The sequence below is a fragment of the Primulina tabacum genome, chromosome 12 (assembly GCF_025594145.1).
Source record: "Primulina tabacum isolate GXHZ01 chromosome 12, ASM2559414v2, whole genome shotgun sequence".
NCBI classification, from domain to species: domain Eukaryota; kingdom Viridiplantae; phylum Streptophyta; class Magnoliopsida; order Lamiales; family Gesneriaceae; genus Primulina; species Primulina tabacum.
In genome coordinates, this window is record NC_134561.1 from 30,083,702 (window position 1) to 30,105,514 (window position 21,813).

At 40.0% G+C, this 21,813-nt stretch overlaps 1 protein-coding gene across 1 annotated transcript; it reads left to right on the forward strand.

The window, feature by feature from the left end:
- Positions 1–1,485: 1,485 nt before the first annotated feature.
- On the forward strand, positions 1,486–3,701 carry LOC142521500 (uncharacterized). The gene is made up of 5 exons (XM_075624705.1): positions 1,486–1,623; positions 2,532–2,680; positions 2,771–2,939; positions 3,026–3,295; positions 3,363–3,701. The coding sequence occupies exons 2-5, from the start codon at positions 2,580–2,582 to the stop codon at positions 3,504–3,506; spliced, it is 684 nt and encodes a 227-aa protein (XP_075480820.1). The 5' UTR covers positions 1,486–1,623; positions 2,532–2,579; the 3' UTR covers positions 3,507–3,701.
- The last annotated feature ends 18,112 nt before the right edge of the window (positions 3,702–21,813 follow it).

The following is a 21,813-nucleotide window of genomic DNA, read 5'->3' on the forward strand; positions in this document are numbered from 1 at the left end:
GAAGAAGAAACGCCAAACAACTATAAATGAGAAAAAATCGAAGAAAGGTACGAAGAATAACCCAATTTTCCTCGATTTCTATGGTTTGATATTTGTTTAATTTTTTTGGAGTTTTGAAACTGATATTGTTTGTTATAAGCTATTGGCAACCGATTTCTCCTAAATTCTTGGGTTTTTTCTTGGTATTGCTTTTGAATCGATTGTTTAGTTTTAGGGAAATAAATTTTTGAAACTTTGCTGAAATTCAGAAATTAGGTTTATTGTTTGATTTTGAGGCAATTATTCCAAATTTCTTTTGTTATGTATAATTAAATCCAATATCAAGAGTAGCTTACGGGCGCACCACACTGTTGTCCCATTCTTGGCAACTCTGCCCTTCCCCGGTCGAGCTAAGAAAGGGGTGATTATTTATTATTTAATTTTTTGAGCAGCTACTAGTTACCGTGGTACGAGAAAAATTAGTGTTTTTTCGACTAGCTTTTGTAGTGGTGAAAAGCAAACTCAATGAGTTGAAATCAAAACGATTTTTATTTGTAGCACAATCAACATTTGGAATATAGAATCCAAATTTTTTCTGGTATATATGATGTGCCACAATAATACCATTGCTGGATTTGTAGATGGAAGACAGTTGTGTAATGTTAATTTTTTTGTTGCATATTTATACAGTTAGGTTTTTTTTTCCGTAATTGTGTTTATACTAATTATTTGTATAACTTTGTTTTTGGTTTTTGATATAGAAATTGTTGTAGAAGACAAACTAGACAATGATTATGATGAGAAGAAGAAGAGTGCGAAGGAATATTTTTCACGATGTTCCCCTCCTTATTTTAGAACTGTTATGGGAGAATTGAAGGCAATCCTAGGCGAGCAGCAGAGGAGTCGGATAAATGATACTCTCTTCGCTAAATGGATTGACATGCCAGTTCTTGCGACTAGTAGTGGCCGGATTGATTATTTTCTAAACAGATTTCAGGCTAATTCATGTTCTTTTGTTGTTGGTGATGACATTATCATCCCTTTCAAGTCAGTTGATTTCTCTATTGTTCTCGGCCTACATCATAGTGGTCAACCAATTGACTTGGACCTGAAACTGGACTCCATATTTTTTACGGGAAGATCACCAATGCCAACCGAAAAGCTATTTATGAAAAACTACTTTTACTTGCAAGAAGTGATGAAGAGAGTGTCGTTGATGATTTTGTTAGAGTTTTTATTTTGTTCATTTTTAACTGCATATTCCCCACTAGTAATTATATCAGTCCTGGCTTTATATTTCCTTATCTCGATGATCTTACAATATTTTTTAAATATGCTTGGGGAGATGCTGCATTCCGATTTTTTACCGAGAAATATGCCAAATCGGAAGAAAGCTTTATGTTGATGGGTTCACGGTTGGATTGATGGTTATTATGTACATTTAATAATTATGATCTTAGTATGTTTTCAATAACTTTTAGTAATTTTTTTGGGTTTTAGGCTTGATTGTATGAGACTGTCCCAGTTTTAGGAGTACGACGTGGTTTAAATATTTATCCTCGGTTGTTTGGGTGGGGGAGAAGCAAGATCCCACTGAATGTCCCTGACACTGAATCATTATTAAAAAGCATTGATTCAACTCAGGTATTTGTATTATTTCAGTTTATTAAGTAGTTGTGTAAATTTTATGGTTGGTTTGTTTGACATTTTATTTTTTAATTGTGAGTAGATTCTGTCGATACATCCATTTTGTGAGGAGGAGAATTTTTTGTTGGACATAAAGCGTGTTTTGAAGCAAGAAGATGGCATATCTGAAGCAAAACGATTTGAGAATATTGTCATGAAACAAATGGATGAGATAAAGATGTTGAAAAAGAGGTGTGCTGAATTAGAGGGTGGAAATGTGAGACGTATAATGAAGGGAAAACAGTTTGTGAGCGAAAAATGTGACAATATTGTTAAAGATGAGGAGAATGTTGATAAAACCAAGGAAGTTACTTTTGAGTTAGCAGATGATGCAGCCTCTAACTTTGATGATTTTGTAGATGTAGTGGTACAAGAAGTTATTTCTGATATGGCAAAAGAAAACAAAGAATTAGAGGGATCTCTTTCTTTGAATGCTTTAATTGATGAGATGGAATTTGGTACCGAAAGTAATGCATTGAATCATAATAGTGATGATGTTTTAAAAGAAGAAAACAATTACGTGTTAGGAAGTGACTCTGTAAATATATCAGGTGATGATAGCAATGGTGGTACTGTTGATGGTACTTCAGAAGTAGAGAAGCGTACTGTTTTTCAATCTTCAATTGTGGACAGTGTAAGGACTAGGACTGATCGTGTGAAGAAAAAAAAGGGTCTATGTTTGTGACCCGCCTAGCTCGACACCAAGATGTAAGAGGAAGGTGACAAAACAGGTAAATGGAGCATATTTTAGTCTCATACTACTGATTATTTAAAGTTTAATTTATGTTTTGTTTTTTAGTTATATTATTGTTAATGATGTTTGGATTTGCTGTTATATTACAAAATATATCGCCACTTTTGGATAGGAATTTGTAGATGTTGAGAAAAAAGACAATAATCCTGGCAAAGTTTCCATGAATGAATTCAAAGGTAGATCCGATTTTTGTGGTCATGAAGAAGCAGTTGATGAAGAGAGGAAATTGTTGACAAACTTTCTTGCTAGGAAAGAATTGGAGTACGTTGATCTTCTATATGTTTCTTCTTTTTATTTTCGTAGTAATGTTTCATAATTTTTTTAATCGAATTGAATTTTCTATTATTGTAGTGTTGTCATTTGGCAAGATAAGTTCATGAGGTTAATTGGACCGATATTCTGTCATTTTCTGTTTGGTGATCCTGTTGCGTCAGAGATAATTAATGTTTACATGAGAATTATGCAAAAGCAAAGTTTCGAGCATGGATTTGAAATTTATTGCATGGACACGATTGTGCAGGTTCGTAGCAGTTTGAAAGTTTTGGTCATTTTTTTTTGGGTTTTCCGGATGAAGAAACATGAGTATATGTTGTCTTAAATTTGTAGGACGAAGTGGTTACGAAGTTGCAAGAATTTGGGAAAAGAAGGATGGTACACCGGAATGATTATGGAGCTTTTCTTGCAAAGATGACATCTTTCACGATGGGTAAACTACAGGAACTGAGTGAAAATGTATTTAGAAGATGCAGATATATCATTTTCCCCATGAATGATAGATGGCATTGGTTTTTGTTGGTTTACAAACGAGATGAAGGGATGTTTAAACTGTGGAACTCCATGCATAGTCTATTCGCAGTTGGGACGACAAGAGTTTATGTAAGTTTAACCATAATATATTTAAATACAATTTAAGATTGAAGTATGAAAGTACTGTTTTGTGCAGACAAAGTTTTTGGCTGGTGCCATATGTCACTTATCAGGATTCGACATAGTTAGTGAGCCAGTGTTAAGAGAACCTTGTCGTCAACAAGGTGACCCTCGATTGTGGTGTTTATACATGCATTTGGTTGGAGTGTCTAGCCCGTGACACGGATGACATCTGGAGCTATGCAGCGGATGTGAAGATGGACACTTATCGAGCTGGTATGGCAGCCACAATATTATCTGATGAAAATGGACTGTCGAAAAACAAGTTTGAGTAATTAATAATTCGCATTATGCTTATGGTTAAGAAATTGTAGTAGTATTGGAGCTTGAACATTGCAAGTGTATGTTTTTTGTTGGTTTAAATTATGTAATGAAGACGAACAAATGATTGTTGCTATTTATTTATTTATTTTTAATTCTTGGTTTATCGGTACGTAATCCTTGTGAATAAGCTATATCTCTACATGATTTGAGTATAATAGTTTACTAATCGAGCACAGAGTACACATGCTTTGAATACAATTTATCTTTGATCGAGCACAACGTAAAGTATGTCATAAAATCATGCTAATAAACACAAGTCAATGTTGAATACCAATCGAGGACACATTACACATGAAACGAGTACAATATGTATTCGATCGAGTACCACATAGAGTTGGTCATAGTCATGCTAAGAAACACTTCATTTCCGGATGAGGTTATATTGTGGCAATGTCGAGGTACAAAACAAGTCCGATTGAGTATATTAAATTACCAATCGAGCACACAATACACATTAATCGAGTACAATTTGTTTTTCATCGAGCACCACATAGAGTTTGTCATATAATCAATGCTAAGACACACTTCATTTCCAGATGAAGTTATAATGTGGCAATGTCGAGGTACAAAACAAGTCTGATTGAGTATAGTACATTACCAATCGAGCACACAGTACACATGAATCGAGTACAATGTGCATTAGATCGAGCACCACATAAATTTGGTCATATAATCATGCTAAGACACACCATTTCCGGATGAGGTTATATTGTGGCAATGTCGAGGTACAAAACAAGTCCGATTGAGTATAGTAAATTACCAATCGAGCACACAATACACATGAATCAAGTACAATCTATTTTTGATCGAGCACCACATAAATTTGGTCATATAATCATGCTAAGACACACACCATTTCCGGATGAGGTTATATTGTGGCAATGTCAAGGTACAAAACAAGTCCGATTGAGTATAGTAAATTACTAATCGAGCACACAATACACATTAATCGAGCACAATCTGTTGTTGATCGAGCAACACATAGAGTTTGTCATATAATCATGCTAAGACACACTTCATTTCAGAATGAAGTTATACTGTGGCAATGTCGAGGTACAAAACAAGTCCGATTGAGTATAGTACATTACCAATCGAGCACACAGTACACATGAATCGAGTGCAATGTGCATTAGATCGAGCACCACATAAATTTGGTCATATTATATAATATATGTACACAATCATGGTCATCAAACCTCAAAACTAATCAAGATGGTATTGACACAACAACTTCAATATAGATGAATCCATACGAGATACAATACTTCGCAAGTAAAGTAGACGAATGTTTATCATTGTTTAATAGTAGCACGTCCTATGTTGTAAGATCGTGCAAAACTTGCACTGTAAAATATTTAGTAAAAATTAATAATATTCAAGCTTGAAATAATAGCAAATGCACGATCACAAGTAATAATATAGTGTACGAGAGTACGAGTATCGTTCCTCTAGAGACTGTATTTCGTAATTGTTATTCTCAGTTATTAAAATATTTAGCAACGATAATTTGGATGATTATTTACTACTATAATAATTAAATAAAAACTCAATGAAATGGTTCAATGATTAAAAGATGAAATAAATAAGGTAGAATGATTGATTAAAGATGAATGAGAAATGAATTTGTTGGGCATCTCGGTTCACCTACCCCTCATTAATCTACTTAATTCGTTCGACAATGATCTATGTTTTCGACGAGATTTTCTATCTAATTGAACACGCCTTCTCGAGCTATACAAAACTTATTTGACTCAGTGAAGTAATTAAATCTTTTTAAATATTTATCAAGGGTGAATTGCATGTCGTTCTATTAAATCCCCTAGCTTTATGTAGTTATTAAAATTCTACTACAAATTTGAATATATCTAGAATTTTATAGGGTTTTTAAATCAATGTTGAATATCACTTGACTTATTAAAACTTAATTAAAATGTATTTTTAATACAAATCGAGCACACAATACACATGAATCGAGTACAATCTGATTTCGATCGAGCACCACATAAATTTGGTCATATAATTGTGCTAAGACACACTTCATTTCCGGATGAGGTTATATTGTGGCAATGTCGAGGTACAAAACAAGTCCGATTGAGTATAATAAATTACGAATCGAGCACACAATACAAATGAATCGAGTACAATCTGTTTTCGATCGAGCACCACATAAATTTGGTCATATAATCATGCTAAGACACACTTCATTTCCGGATGAGGTTATATTGTGGCAATGTCGAGGTACAAAACAAGTCCGATTGAGTATAGTAAATTACCAATCGAGCACACAATACACATGAATCGAGTACAATCTGTTTTCGATCGAGCACCACATAAATTTGGTCATATAATCATGCTAAGAAACACTTCATTTCCGGATGAGGTTATATTGTAGCAATGTCGAGGTACAAAACAAGTCCGATTGAGTATATTAAATTAACAATCGAGCACACAATACACATTAATCGAGTACAATCTGTTTTTGATTGAGCACCACATAGAGTTTGTCACATAATCATGCTAAGACACACTTCATTTCCGGATGAAGTTATACTGTGGCAATGTCGAGGTACAAAACAAGTCCGATTGAGTATATTACATTACCAATCGAGCACACAGTACACATGAATCGAGTACAATGTGCATTAGATCGAGCACCACATAAATTTGGTCATATAATAATGCTAAGACACACCATTTTCGGATGAGGTTATATTGTGGCAATGTCGAGGTACAAAATAAGTCCGATTGAGTATAATAAATTACCAATCAAGCACACAATACAAATGAATCAAGTACAATCTGTTTTTGATTGAGCACCACATAATTTTGGTCATATAATCATGCTAAGACACACTTCATTTCCGGATGAGGTTATATTATGGCAATGTTGAGGTACAAAACAAGTCCGATTGAGTATACTAAATTACCAATCGAGCACACAGTACACCTGAATCGAGTACAATCTGTTTTCGATCGAGCACCACATAAATTTGGTCATATAATATAATAAATATACACAATCATGGTCATAAAACCTCCAAACTAATCAAGATTGTATTATATTCCAGTTTTCTCATGTTCAAAATATACCCAAGATTTTAATATTTGTACTTATGTTTACACATAATAAAGAAAGTTTTGTACTCAAATTTCTGTTCAAAATTGATATCAACCCTTTGAAACGCCATTAAAACCAAACCTAAAAAGCAAACATATGAAACAACAAACTTTCCAAAAACAAATAATACCAGAAGTACATATTAAGATGTTTAACATCGTCCACAAACACAACAATAAATTGTCTACGATACCATGTTAACAAAAAGCACAACCACAAGCCCAAGATTTTTTTCCAGAGAACATATGAGAATACAATGTATCATAAAACACTACAACGACATGACATAATGGCTAACCAAGTATTTCACAGCATTTTCAAAAACAAAACAATCACGTAATGCGTTAACCACCAGTGCTTCCACTACAATGTTTATGCCTTCTCACTGGTATCACTATTCTTGATTCCCCTTCTAGCAGCCTCTTTTTCCTGTGGAAGTGTTGAAAAAGATTTCCGGTGTCAGTCAGAAACAATAATAGAGTAATATTGAAAGAAACTAACTGTAAAAATTTAGCTATAATTAAAATATTGAAAGACAGTTTTCGTGCTACATTCACAACTAGTTTGTAGCTTCTTTGCAGCTACGTTTGTTGTGGCCTCTCGTATGACAACGACTACACTTTGAAACACGTGATTCGACTTGCGATGGTATCCTCTTAGTCTTCCTACGACCTGGCTGACTCCTGACATCAGGAGCGTTGATTACATTTCCATCATCAAGATAAGACTCATTAGTATCAAAAGTTAGGATGGGATTAATAATTCCTTTGTATGCTTGGCGGTACATTTCAATTTTGAAATACTTGTCACACAAATCATAAAACGACATTGACTTCGACTCAATTGCGGTGCATGCATGCTTACATGGAAGATTATTGATTTGCCAATATCTACATGAACAAGTCATGCCTATTAAATCAATAGCAAATGATTTTTCACCATCAACTACTTCAAACCTCCAATTACAAGATCGGTGCACTCTCAACTTTCTAGATTCTACATATACATTAGCAACAACCTTCTCCTTTTTCGGACTTAATTCTTTAACCATCATCGATGTTGCTTCACGTCGACGGTGCATCATGTTCATGATTTGCACTCGTATATGGTCCACCATACCCACAATAGGAAGATACCGAGCTGATTTAACCCAATTATTCCAACACGCGGCTATGTTATTATTTATAACACCCCATCTATCACCAAGAAACAATGCATTTGCCCAACTCTGTGGCTCAGAATTTACAATAAAATCCCTAGCAAGTGGCATGGACTCTAGGATATTCTTTATATGTTGTTCATACTCCTGCATAGATGGAGCATACGAAGCTTTCTTGAATACCGTGGACCAATGTTTTTTATTATGTTTTGGATAGCTTCGCAACACCTAAAATGATAAAAAAATATTAGATTAAAAACATATATTTACAAACAAGTAAATCAAATCAGTCTACATAAAAGTAAGTAATAAACAATTTACCTGCTTCACAAAATTATCAACTAAATGTCTCAAACAATATGCATGGTGACTACCCGTAAATATTATCTTAACTGCCTTGATAATCCCAGGATGTCTGTCGGAGAAAAAAGTGTACTCATTGAATGAAATGTTTTGATACGAAATCAGAACACTTCTCAAATGATAACAAAATCATTCCCAATTAATATCATTTTCCGCATCCACTATAGAATAAGCAAAGGTAAAAAGATCATCATTGGCATCTTTCGACACAGCAAGTAAGATACAACCTTTATACTTATTCTTTATATGAGTCCCATCCAAAAAAAATTAACGGTCTACAACTTGTAACAAAACCAACTGCACATGCCTGGAAACAAATGAAGAGTCGTTTAAATTTATTAGTTATGGGATCAATCTCACATTCAACAACACTTCCAGGATTCGTTTCTCGAACATCACAACAATACCATCTCAGTCTATCGTAGCATCCTTTATCTTTGCCATGAATATCATGCATCGCTAACTCCTTGCCCTTCCACACATTGCGATAGTTAACTTTACTCCATAATCTCTTTGCAAGTCTTTTTGAATTGTAAAAGGACGATAAGATGGCTCTCCTATCAATTTGTATTTCACCACATTAGCTATCCATATTGCATCTGCTCTAGGATGTCCTCTACTACGTAGATTATTCTCACCACATGTATGCCGTAAATTGTATTTTTGAATCGCAAATATATTGTCTGCTTTATATTTAGAAGCATAAATTATCCAGCCACAACTCTTTTCAGTACAAGTAGCAGTGACTTTTTCGATATCATTCTTTCTGTACGAAAATGAACGTCTTTTAGCAACAACATAATTTTTAACACATCGCCTAAAGTCAGCAGCATCCTCGAATGATTGACCTACGCCACGGATGCAATTAATCCAAGCATCTAGTGTATTGCCCAATGAGGCCTGATCGGCTTCATTATCACTATTTGATTGTCTGTCTTCCTCGACAACCGTTACCAATTTGATATAAACTTGTTAAGTGCAAGATACACGAATAATTATTTAACATACAAAATGTAAAATATTGAATGTAAATAATATTAGTATTGTCAAATCATATAATCTGCACTTCTCCTAAATATGCGTCCAACTACATATTATTAACCAATAATCTGCTGGAAAAATGTATTTACATCATAATACTAGAGCAAAAATTATAAAACTACAGCAGTTTCAAAATTTCACAATTTCAAGCTTACTACATGTAAAATAAAAAAAATTATCAAACCAAAATAAGGAGAGAAATATAATATATTTTACCTCCCAATATTTAGGCTGCTGAAATGTTCGTTTTTACTCTCTGCTCTCAATTCAATCATGGTGAGCTTCATGCACATATGAAGAATCATATTTAAGACATCATCATCATCGTTCAAAGTCACGTACATCTTGTGTTGTGAAGCTACATATTGCAAAATCATAGATTCGGGAGTAGTCCCTGCACATTTCTTTCCAAGCCTCACAAATATATCCATCAGACTACAATCACTGAAAATTGAAATCACAAACAACTGCTTCTTGCACCTACAACAACCCAAAAACGAAAGGTTTCAAGCCCCACTTTCAGATTCCATTTTGCACCTAATACATTAAAACATACAAAGTTAATACCGTAAAGAATTTCAAGACAATTTTAGAAAAAATTAACAACTTCTACAATAAAGAAATAATAAATTGTAAAATTAGATGATAGAATTGAATTCAACGACAAATCGGGGTAATATTCTAGATAATCAACTCACAATTGAAACACATGAAACACAAAATCAATAATAATATTAAATCCTAAACATTATAAATGAAATCGATAGAATTCACAAATGTAGGGAATTTACACAAAATCATGCGATAACAACAATATTAAAATTGAAACAAATTAAGCAAAATTAAATCACAAACATGTAATTTTAAGGAAAAAAACAGAAAGCTTGAGGAAAGAAACACACTTTCAAATCGTCTTCAATAATTCTACACTTCAAGGGTTTTGTCCGCTTCAAGGTCGACAGATTTCTTATGAACACGATCTCTTCAAGGCTCTTCTCAGCACGGCGGATTTTTTATCAGCACGACGGATTTAAAAAATTTCTTATGCACAACAAGTCTTAATGTTTGTTTCAGGGCAAGTCGTTGATGTTTGCCCCAAAAGCGAGATTTTTTCTGGAGATTGTGTGTTTAAACAAATATGTAAAAAGGGTAAAAGTGGGTCAATTGAATAAAAAAGGACAACAGTGATGAATCAGGGAGTTAGAACGTATGTTTTGTTTTGTCAGAGAGTGAGAAGAGAGTGAGAAGAAATAAAATCTAAACTAGGGACTGAACTCTAATTTTAAAATAATGTTGGGGATTTTAGGACAATTGCCCCTTATATTATCATCATAGATAAAAATGTACCCATAATAACACTCCCGATGTAAATAGTCCAAAATATTATAATTGAAAATTTTATTAACCCTCGAAAATACGAATCCCTTGCCTCGTTTACAAAGGTTTTGATGTAAACAAAAATTTCACTTTCGGTTCGGTCTGATGAGCTAAGTAATTCTTGTTGATATGGGTAGGCCAAGCAGAGATGTGTTGTATTGATTTGCTCGGATGAACAAGAGTTAGAGGACCTCAGAGATGTTTCTGATATGGTCACCTCGATACTTAAGTTAGTACTGAGATAAAACTTAAAAGCACAAGAGAGTATTATTGAATGATATCAATGTGTGAATGTATAAAATCATGAGAGATACCAGACATTTATAATGTTGTGATGAGTTAAATACCTTGTAAGGAAAAAAAAACTCGTAAGATATATGCTTAAGACACGAGATTTATTGTGAGATTTGTATTGATATGATCTTATCCAGAATAAAAAGGAATTTTGAAAATTCATCTTAATATCTTCGAGATTCTCTTCTTACCATAAGTTATTTGTCCATGTGTTTTACGCTTAGGACAGTTTTATCTGTATTTACCGCAATATCCAGTTGGGCTCAGCTCAGGTTAAGTTATGAGCTCGGCTGTTCGGCCTTCCTTTCTTGCAAATCTATTCCCCAGGTGATATCAACTCGGTCTCTGCATAGGGTTTTTGGCTTTTACTCTAGCCTAATTATATCAAACATGGGTCCATAGGTTTTTGTAAATGGGCTCGAGTATTTCCTGGTTCAGGTTGGAGTTGGGTCGGCTACACGGTAGTATTGATAGTACTCATTTTTTTTGGTCTAAAAAAGTATAAATTTAGACCAAGTATTTGGATCGAGGCGTGTCTGACCCGAGCACGTTATACTGATTCCAGATTTGTGTTTCTTCCAGATCTGTGTTAATTCAGATCACATCCGAAATGGACGATCATAATTTCATTTATGTGTTTCTCTTTGCCGTTGTTGATACAAACATGGACGATTGAGATCTTTCGGTTGTTTACCTTCCCGAGGCCTCAACTCAAATTCCTACCTGAATCTGAACCGTTGGATTGTATTCAATCATGTGGTTGTCATAATTCAAAATACCTTATAAATATGTGGTCCTTTTCGGTCATTTTCACCTTTCTATTTTCGTCCCGTTACTATGCCAAATTGTCTAGCAAGTCTCGACCAGAATTTTCTACTAGGTCATTTTCTTTTGTCCTATCCGTCCTCTTAGCATGTTTTATTTTATCCAAAAATGTCTAGTCCTGACCCTAGGGTAGTTAGTGAGGTAGCCAAATATATATATATATATTTGGAGCAGTATGCACCTCAAGCTTGGAGTTCAAGAAAATTCGGGCCAATGAAGCTCGGCTGAGGGCAGCTGGGCTTCCTTGGTATGACATTAGTGGGTCTTATTTAGATCCTGACAAGGGATATGAGATTAGAGACACGTCGGGTATGCCCGTAGGTTTCAAATTGCTTATGCCCGGGGTATATGATAGGGTCCATAATCCCCCCAAGGGCTCACACTCTTTTTATACCGACCAGCTGATATGGACCTTAGGTTTCTCGTCCCTAGTTTAATCCACTCCTTAGGCATTATCTTTAGGTATTTTAGGATCCCATTAGTGTAGCTCTCCTCTTAAAATTTTACATATTAAGAAAATCATCTCGAGTCAGTTCTACATCAATACCAATACTAAGTACCAATTTTTTGGGGGAACCCACTTCTCATAAAGGGTCGCTGAACGTATTTTTCTTCGTGATATTTCTTGAGCCCTAGGTCTGTAAGGGCCAAGGAGGTCACTGTTCGGCCAACTCCTACTCTTGAACCCATTCCAACTCTTCACAATTTCTTGTCCACCATGTCAGCTTGGTGTTTGCGAACTATGACCCTCATGAGAGATGATGCCTTGTGCCACTTCGGCTTCTGTGGTAAAAGGGTTCGTCCAGATAGAGGGGTTTGTAAGTAGAGTTTGTGTCTCTTAAATCATGTTGTTTTACTTTTTTATTTGATTTATTTTACCTTTTGACCGAGCGTAACTGATGTGTTTTCGGTGCATAAGACCACATCATGAGGGCTGAAATGCTTAAAGAACTGAAGAGGAAGAAGACCGAGGAGGCTGAGGCTTCCAAGCACCTTTCTCCCATCACAAGGAGAAGATAAAGAGGAAGAATAATGATACCCTTGTAAAGGTCCGGGTTAATGGTGACCCATTTCCGGGTTAATGATGACCCGGGTTATCGGTTGAATAGCCCGGATTAGAAGCCAACTGCCCGGGTACTTTTCCTCCACCCGGTTTCTCATATAGGTACCCAGGTAACCAACTACCCAGGCCACCTCGAGAATTGCACCACACTCGAGTGTGATCGATACAGACAGTCTAATCCGTCAGAACCACTTGAGTTTGGAGTGTCCGAGAAGTCATCAGAAGCTAGTATGATAAACCGACTTAGTAGGTGGTGTGATAATCGAGGTAACTACCCATTCTTCCACTATAAATAGCATGTATTAAAGTCATTTAATGATTCTGAGATCTTTGAACTAAAAGCACTTACATATTTCCCCTCAAATATTGCTTGTGTTCATCTAAAAACCTGCTGACTTAAGCATCGGAGTGGCCACGTCGGACATCCCTCCGGCGCCCATTCACGAGTTACTTTCTTGTTTGCAGGTGTTGATCCAAGCCATTATCTTCACTCAAATTCCCAAACATTATAAATTATTGATTTGGTCCGTTGGAGCCCCGTACCCGGCTCACCCATTTTAACGAGATCACATCATTGGCGCCGTCTGTGGGAACTCACTGAGTTCGAGACGTTGATATGGCTCGTACGAGAAGAACCAACCAGGGTAATTCTCACGCCCAGGGTGATGGGGGACAAACTTCAAGACAAGCTGATGTTAATAACATTGGAACAAACCTCATTACCCTGACCCCTGAAGAGTTAAAGAAAATGATGGCCGATGTCGTTGTGCTAGCTATGGCCAGGAAGGAGGTCTCTCACCCTGTCCCACCACCCGGTGATAAACAGGGACATGATCATGGATTTGAGCAGGAGCAGGAGCAGGGGCAAGGGAGGAGGGATAACGAGATGGTAGGAGAAGACGAGGGATCCAGCGTTGGGTCCAAATCTCCTACCGTGGCAGAGGAATTGTTGGAATTAAGGCAGAAGATGAAGGTCTTGGAAGGACAGTTGGAAAGACGGAGCGTTGCCCGGGCAGTCCCGAGAGGATGCCCGTTTTCTGATATCATCGTCCGGGAGCCTCTTCCTGGAAATTTCAAATCTGCGAAGGTGAAAGACTATGATGGCAATGCAGACCCGGAGGAACACCTGGCCAGGTTTGAAAATATGGCCATGTTGCACTGTTACACTGATAGAATCAAGTGCAAGGTGTTCCTAACAACACTGGTGGATTTAGCTCAGAGGTGGTTCGAAGGCTTGACTTCCCAAAGTATCAGTTCCTTTGGAGATTTCCAGAAGGTGTTTTTACACCATTTTAGCAGCAGTAAAAAGTACAAAAAGACTGCTTTTAGTCTTTTTGAAGTTAAGCAGAACCCAGAAGAGAGTTTAAGGGCCTATATCAGAAGATTCAACGGAGTGGCCCTAGACGTCCCTACTTGCGCCACTGAAACAAAGACTACTGCATTCACCCAGGGTTTGATAGAGGGTGAGTTCTTCAAGTCACTGACTAAGAAGGTGCCGGGAGATTTCGAGGATCTATTGTCGCGAGCAGAAAAATATATCAATATGGAGGAGGCCCAGAAACAGAAGAGGGAGGCTGTGAGAAAGGAAAAAGGAGACCGGATGTCTAAGCCCGAGGAGAGGGGACAGAAAAGAGGCAATACAGGGCACTTTTCTCACCACGTGCCTTTGAAAATTGCTCGGGAGAGGGAAGTGCAGGAGTGCAGCAGAGATTTGGCCTCGGATCATCAGTTATCTCGGCCAGAAAAGAGTGGATTTTGCTCTTTTCACAAAGTATGCCACCATAACACTGAAAACTGCAAGGCACTAAAGGGGAATTATGTCTCACCCTCCATCCCGGGACCCAGTAACAATAGCCAGAGGCCGAGAGTGCCACCTTGGACATCTCGGCCACCAGGATCCAGCACCCGAGGAGGAAGTGTGAGGAATATCCCGAGGATTGAGCCCAGTAGAAGAAGGGAGCCTGAGCCCGAGAAAAAAAGAATTCGCCCCCTGCCACAGGAACGATCAAAATGATATTAGGAGGCTCTACTGATGGAGACTCTAACCGGGCAAGGAAGGTTAGAAGCAGGAGGGAATGTTTGGAGGTAGAGGGAGCAAGAAGGAATGAGGCGATCATTAGTTTTGGCTCGGAAGATTTGAGAGGGGTGAATCTGCCCCACAACGACGCCTTGGTGATCCAAGCCCGAGTGGCGAATTATGATATTCTACGGGTCTTTGTGGACTCAGGCAGCTCTGTAAATGTAATTTTTAAAGATGTCTTTGTACAGATGGATTTGCAGGGCTACCACCTAGAGGCTGTGGAGACTGCCCTCTTTGGTTTTGCTGGCCATATGGTTTACCCGGAAGGGGAGATCATGTTGCCATTAACCTTGGGTTCTCAGGATCTTAAGAGGACGGTGATGACTTCATTCACCGTAGTGGATTCCCCGTCATCATATAATATCATTTTGGGGAGACCGGCTATGAACGAATTGAGAGCCGTAGCATCCACATACCACCAAAAGATAAAATTTCCAGTAGGAGCTCGGGTGGGAGAAGTCCGAGGTGATCAACCATCCTCTCGGAAATGCTATGTGGAGGCAATCCGGGCTGATCAGAGTAGAACAAGGAAGGAAGGGAAGAAGGCAAGGGTGGACGGGGAAAGAACGATGGGGAGAGGAGAGGTGCATTTTGTGGCAGAAGAAGAACAAGAAGTAATAGAAATCGGACCAGGCCAGCAAATCCGGGTGGCCCGAGATCTCAGTATATCCACTCGGGTCAGTCTGATTCATTGTTTAAAAACTAATATTCGTGTGTTTGCTTGGTCCCAACAGGAGTTGACAGGGATTTCTCCCTTGATAGCAGAACATCAATTGAACATCTTCCCGGGATCTCACCCAGTAAAACAAAAAAAGAGGCACTTTGGCCCTGAAAAGGACAAAGTGATTGATGCGCAAATTAAGGAGCTTCTGAAAGCTGGCCACATTCGGGAAATTCAATTCCCCACATGGCTTTCGAATGTGGTCTTGGTACCCAAATCTACCGGGAGGTGGCGCATGTGTGTAGACTTCCGCGATCTCAACAAGGCGTGCCCCAAAGATCATTATCCTCTGCCCAGGATTGATCAGCTAGTGGATTCCACCTCGGGCTATGAATTGCTAAGTTTCATGGAGGCATACCAGGGGTACCATCAAATCCCCCTGGCTAAAAAGGATCAAGACAAAGCCAACTTCATCACCTCGGGAGATACATTTTGTTATATTGTAATGCCTTTCGGTTTGAAGAATGCAGGGGCTACTTACCAGCGTCTGATGGATAAAGTCTTTGAGAAGCAGCTGGGACGGAATGTGGAAGTCTATGTGGATGATATTCTATCCAAATCTCGGGAGGGTGCCAGCTTTATTAATGATCTAGAAGAAACTTTTGCGACTCTCATGCATTATGGAATCAAGCTTAATCCTGCCAAGTGTATTTTTGGCGTGAAGAGTGGCAAATTCTTGGGATTCATTGTGACAGACCGAGGGATCGAGGTGAATCAAGAGAAAGTCAAATCTGTGCTAAGTATGCCATCTCCCCGATCTGTCAAGGAGGTACAAAAGCTAACTGGGAGAATTGCTTCCCTTTCCAGATTTATTTCCCGATCAGCACACCGGAGTTATCCTTTTTTTTCAAGTCTTAAGGAAGGCCCAGCAATTCGGATGGGATGAGAAATGTGAACAGGCCTTCCAGGACTTGAAAATTCATCTTGCCGGGCTCCCGATGTTGGTGAAACCAGAACCTGGAGAAAAATTATATGTATACCTGTCCACTACAGAGTATGCTGTCACCTCTGTTCTAATAAAAGAGGAAGGAACTGATCAAAAACCTGTCTATTATGTCAGCCATTCTCTGAGGGGGCCCGAGCTCGGGTATAGCGAAGTGGAGAAAATTGCTTTGGCCCTGGTCATGACCGCCCGGAAGCTAAGACCTTACTTTCTGTCACATCAGGTTATGGTTCTTACCAATAGTCCTCTGGGTAGGATCATGACTCACTCTGAAGTATCCGGGCGAATGATAAAATGGACAGTAGAGTTGGGGGAATATGACATCGAGTACAAGCCCCGAGTGGCCATTAAAGCGCAGGCTTTGTCAGATTTCTGATCTAAAATGATCCAGCCCAGCAAGGAGGAGGTATGGAAAGTGTCAGTGGATGGGGCATCTAGCCTGGTGGGGTGCGGAGTAGGGGTGGTGTTAGTGTCTCCCCTGGGAGAAAAGGTCAAATTAGCATTAAGAATTGATTCCCGGATTACCAACAATGAAGCTGAGTATGAGGCTGTTCTTGCAGGTATTCGAGCTGCCCGGGAAGTTGGAGCTTCTCGGATTATTCTATATTCTGATTCACAGCTCATCACTCAACAATTAAAGGGCATTTATGAGGCTAAGGATGACAGGATGCTTAAATATTTACAGCTCATTCGAGCCCAAGCAGAAAGCTTCATGGATTGGAGTATTGAACAAATACCCCGGGAAGAAAACAGTGAGGCAGACGCTTTGGCTAAAATGGCTGCTTCTTTATCAGATGTTAATACCTGGGAGGTGCTGCATATTACTCAGCTGGTTCTCTCTACGGAGGAAGAAGCATCACCCCTGCCTGAAGATTCATGGATGACACCGCTAATCGCGTACATTACGAACCATGAGCTCCCCGAGGATAAAGCCCGAGCTCAGAAGATCAAAAGACAAGCTCCCAGGTTTGTTGTCTTAGATAAAATTTTGTACAGAAGATCATTCCAAGGACCGCTTTTGAAGTGTTTAAATGAAAAAGAGGTGGATTATGTTCTCCGAGAGATTCATGAGGGGTGTTGTGCCGAGCACCTCGGAGGAATGTCTTTAACTCGAAAAACAATGCTTGCTGGATTCTGGTGGCCCACCTTAAAACAAGATTCTGCTCGTTTGGTCCAGATTTGTGAGGGCTGTCAGCATCATTCGAATTTCAGCTACAGCCCGGCCACTCTCATGAAGCCTATTTGGGCATCCTGCCCTTTTGATCAATGGGGCATGGATATTGTGGGTCCTTTTCCGGTTGCCCGGGCTAAGAAAAAATTTTTACTAGTAGCTGTTGACTACTTTTCCAAGTGGGTTGAAGCTGAGCCTTTAGCAAAAATCACCGAGCAGGAAGTATTGAAATTCTTGTGGAAGAAAATTGTGTGCCGGTTCGGTGTGCCCAGGAGAATAATCTCGGACAATGGAAGACAATTTCAAGGTAAAAGAATTACGTCATGGTGCCAGGAAATGAAAATCACTCAATCTTTTACCTCGGTTGCATATCCTCAAGCCAATGGTCAAACAGAAGTTGTCAATAGAATCATTGTGCAAGCATTAAAAGCAAGACTTCAAGGTAAAGGAAAGAATTGGGTGGAGGAGTTACCTAGTGTTATATGGGCTTACAGAACTACTCCCCGGGCACCTACTCAGGAAACTCCCTTCAGTTTGGTATATGGTTCTGAAGCAGTTCTTCCAGTAGAGATCGGGCAGACTTCTTCCCGGATAGAATCTTACCCGGAGGACAATGACCAGAGCAGGGCCATGGAATTGGACTTAATAGAAGAAAAAAGGAACATGGCATTTGTTCGAATGGAGGCATACAGAAGTCGGGTGATGAAATCATATAACAAGAAGGTCCGCATTCGAGACTTCCAAGTTGGGGATTTAGTCATGAAAAAAGTTAACCCTGCTGGGGAAGTTGGGAAGCTGGAAGCCCGATGGGAAGGACCTTACAAAATCACTCGGAGAGTCAACTCGGGATCCTTTTATTTAGAAGATGCGCAGGGACGTCCCCTCAAAAGGCCTTGGAATGTGTTTAACTTAAAGAAGTACTATGCATAATAGATGTAATTGTTTGATGGAAGAAATCAATAAAAAAAATATATTTTCTCAGAGTATTGCGTTTGTTATTATATCTCGGGAGCTGCTATGACCCGGTTCTTAAAAAGCCCAGGGCACTACACCCTGGCTCAGGGCACCACACCTCGACCATTCCCAAGTCCCGGGACATGATCCCCGGCCCAAGGCTCCGTACCTTGGTTCTTAAAAAGCCCAGGACACTACACCCTGGCTTGGGGCACCACACCTCGACCATTCCCAAGTCCCGGGACATGATCCCCGGCCCAAGGCTCCGTACCTTGGTTCTTAAAAAGCCCAGGGCACTACACCCTGGCTCGGGGCACCACACCTTGACCATTCCCAAGTCCCGGGACATGATCCCCGGCCCAAGGCTCCGTACCTTGGTTCTTAAAAAGCCCAGGGCACTACACCCTGGCTCGGGGCACCACACCTCGACCATTCCCAAGTCCCGGGACATGATCCCCGGCCCAAGGCTCCGTACCTTGGTTCTTAAAAAGCCCAGGGCACTACACCCTGGCTCGGGGCACCACACCTCGACCATTCCCAAGTCCCGGGACATGATCCCCGGCCCAAGGCTCCGAACCTCGTTTCTTAAAAGCTCAAGGCACTACACCCTGGTTTGTGGAATCCAAGAAATACTCCTTTTGAGTTCAGGTTTAAATCTCTACATCTGGAGTATTAGTTAAGCTACTTATTTAACGTATGGACCGGGACCCCGGGTATTTGATTGAAATTACCGTTTTCTCAAACTAAGAAATAATCATAAGTTATTGCATTACCCGGGTTGCGGAAAAATTGTCAAAAACCATATGGAAAAAGGCACAGCGATGGAAAAAAATCAACATTTCCTTACAAAGTTCAAAGGCAAGAAATACAAAGGAAAAAATACAGAGTAAATTACAAGCCTATTCTAAAGTCTGCTGCCCTGATGGTTCTCCGGATTCCCCGGGAGTCTTCTCAGCCTCTTTCTCGATAGCATCATCTTTGGGAAGGGAAGCAATGGCTTTATCAATATCGTGAAAGCCCTCCCTATCTGTTGGAATCAGACCTATCTCCTCAAATTGCTCCCGGCATTTCTCAAAGCCAATCGTAAAGTATTTGTATGCCCTATCTTCAACAGCTGCCTGGAATTCCGCCGATTGAAGGAAAATAGCCCTCCATTCTTCATGGGTCAGCTGAAGAAGTCTAAGCTTATCTTCAGCAATCTCGGCTCGATGTTGCTGGGCACTGGCCTCATCCTCGAGATAGCTAATCCGAGATGCCAGGAACGCAGTTTGCTTCTGAGAAGCCTCCTCCCGGGCTATGCTCTCATCACGAGAAAGTTGAGCCGCGGCCAGCTCTTGATTAGCTGCTTCCAAGGAAGCTTGGAGACTGGCAGTTGTCTCCTCGTGAAGCTTCTGAGCCCGGGCCATCTCTCCTTGGAGATGGTCATGAATATCCTGAGCCGCCCGGGCTTGCTTACCCTTCTTGGTTGCCACCGCTGCCACCTCTTCAAAGGCCGAAACTAGCATCTGGGCATCCTGGACAAGAAGGAATCTTAAAAAAGAAAAAGGGGGGAGGGAGAGAAAGGGAAAAGAAATAAAAGAATAAAGCTTACAGACAAAAGACGGTTGGACCCCTCCAAAAACCTCACACTAGAAGGAGTGCTTTTAAGGATAGCTATCTCAGCAGGGCTGAGCACCTTCTTGAAGCGCTTAACACCAACAGCGGAAGCTCCCTCGAAGAAGATGTTGGCTAGAGAAAGCTGGTCGGTTGGAGGGAGCTCTTGGCAAGGTTTTTCATTGGACTGGGGGGGAGAGGAGGAGGTGGAGCAGATCGGAAGGCGCCTTGGTCACCCTCGGGAGGGTCTTCGAGAATAACCAGCTCGGGTTCTGCAGTAGCTTTTCGTTTTCTCTGACTGATGGGAATGAGATCTTCAGATTCCTCCGAGTTCTCAATCATCGCCCGGGAAGCGCCATCCTGGGGAGGTTCTTCCCGGGACACCTCAGCTCTCAAGGCTGCCGCTTCTGCATCCCATTGTTTCTTTTCTTCCGCAGCTGCCCGGCGAGCCGCCATTTCCTTCTCTCGGGCTGCCTTCTCAGCTGCACGCCTTTTAGCAAAAGCTGCTTGCATCTCAAACTTATATGCATAGAGGAGTGACAGGGTTATGATACATTAAATAAACAGGACAAAGAAATAAGGAAGCACAGAAGATAAAGTATGTACCGGGTTGAGAGCCCGAGCCAGCCACCTCATCAATTACCCGGTCTATGGGGTCCTCAGCCCGGGAACTCAACCCGTAGGCCACTAAGTTCTCTTCTGAGATAAGGATGGAAGAGGAGTACTTGTGTCCTCCACAAGGGTTTGACTCATGAGGAAAGGCTCCTCAAATTTGTAGGATGGAGGAAGGGAAGGTTGTTGGGGAAGGGAAGGGAGAAACCGGGTTAGACAGGGTAGAGGACCCGGGAGTTGGATGTAAAAAAATCTTTCTTTCCATCCCTTTTGAGAGGAAGGGATGTCATCAAGGAATCGGGTGTTTAGCTGGGATTTAAGGGAAAATGCATTATCCCCGAAATGGCAAGAAAAATAATAGTGAAGGATGAGGGGGTGATGAGAAGATTATTCATTTTAAAAAGGACATAGACCGAGGCCATAATCCTGAAAGAATTGGGATGAAGTTGATTGACAGGTACACCAAAAAATTTGACAACATCAATATAAAAGGGATAAATGGGAAATCGAAGACCATTCCTAACCTGGTCCCGAAAGAAAGTTGTGTACCTGGGAGGAGGGTTATCGGCCCTATCAGAAGGCACATGTATCAAGATAGAAACGGAAGAAGGAATATTGCCCAGCGCTCGGAGTTCCTCATCTGCCCCCGAGCGTAAGGCGCTTCGCATAGAGGAGAACCAGGGAGTTCCCGGGATCTCGATCGCCCGAGGACTCGAGACCTTGGCTTTACCCTTACCCTTGTTCTTCGCAAGAGCTCGGGCCCGGGAGGGGCCAGAAGATGAAGGTTTAGAAAAGAGAGGTTTGGTTGGAAGTGCCACTGGTTTTTTAG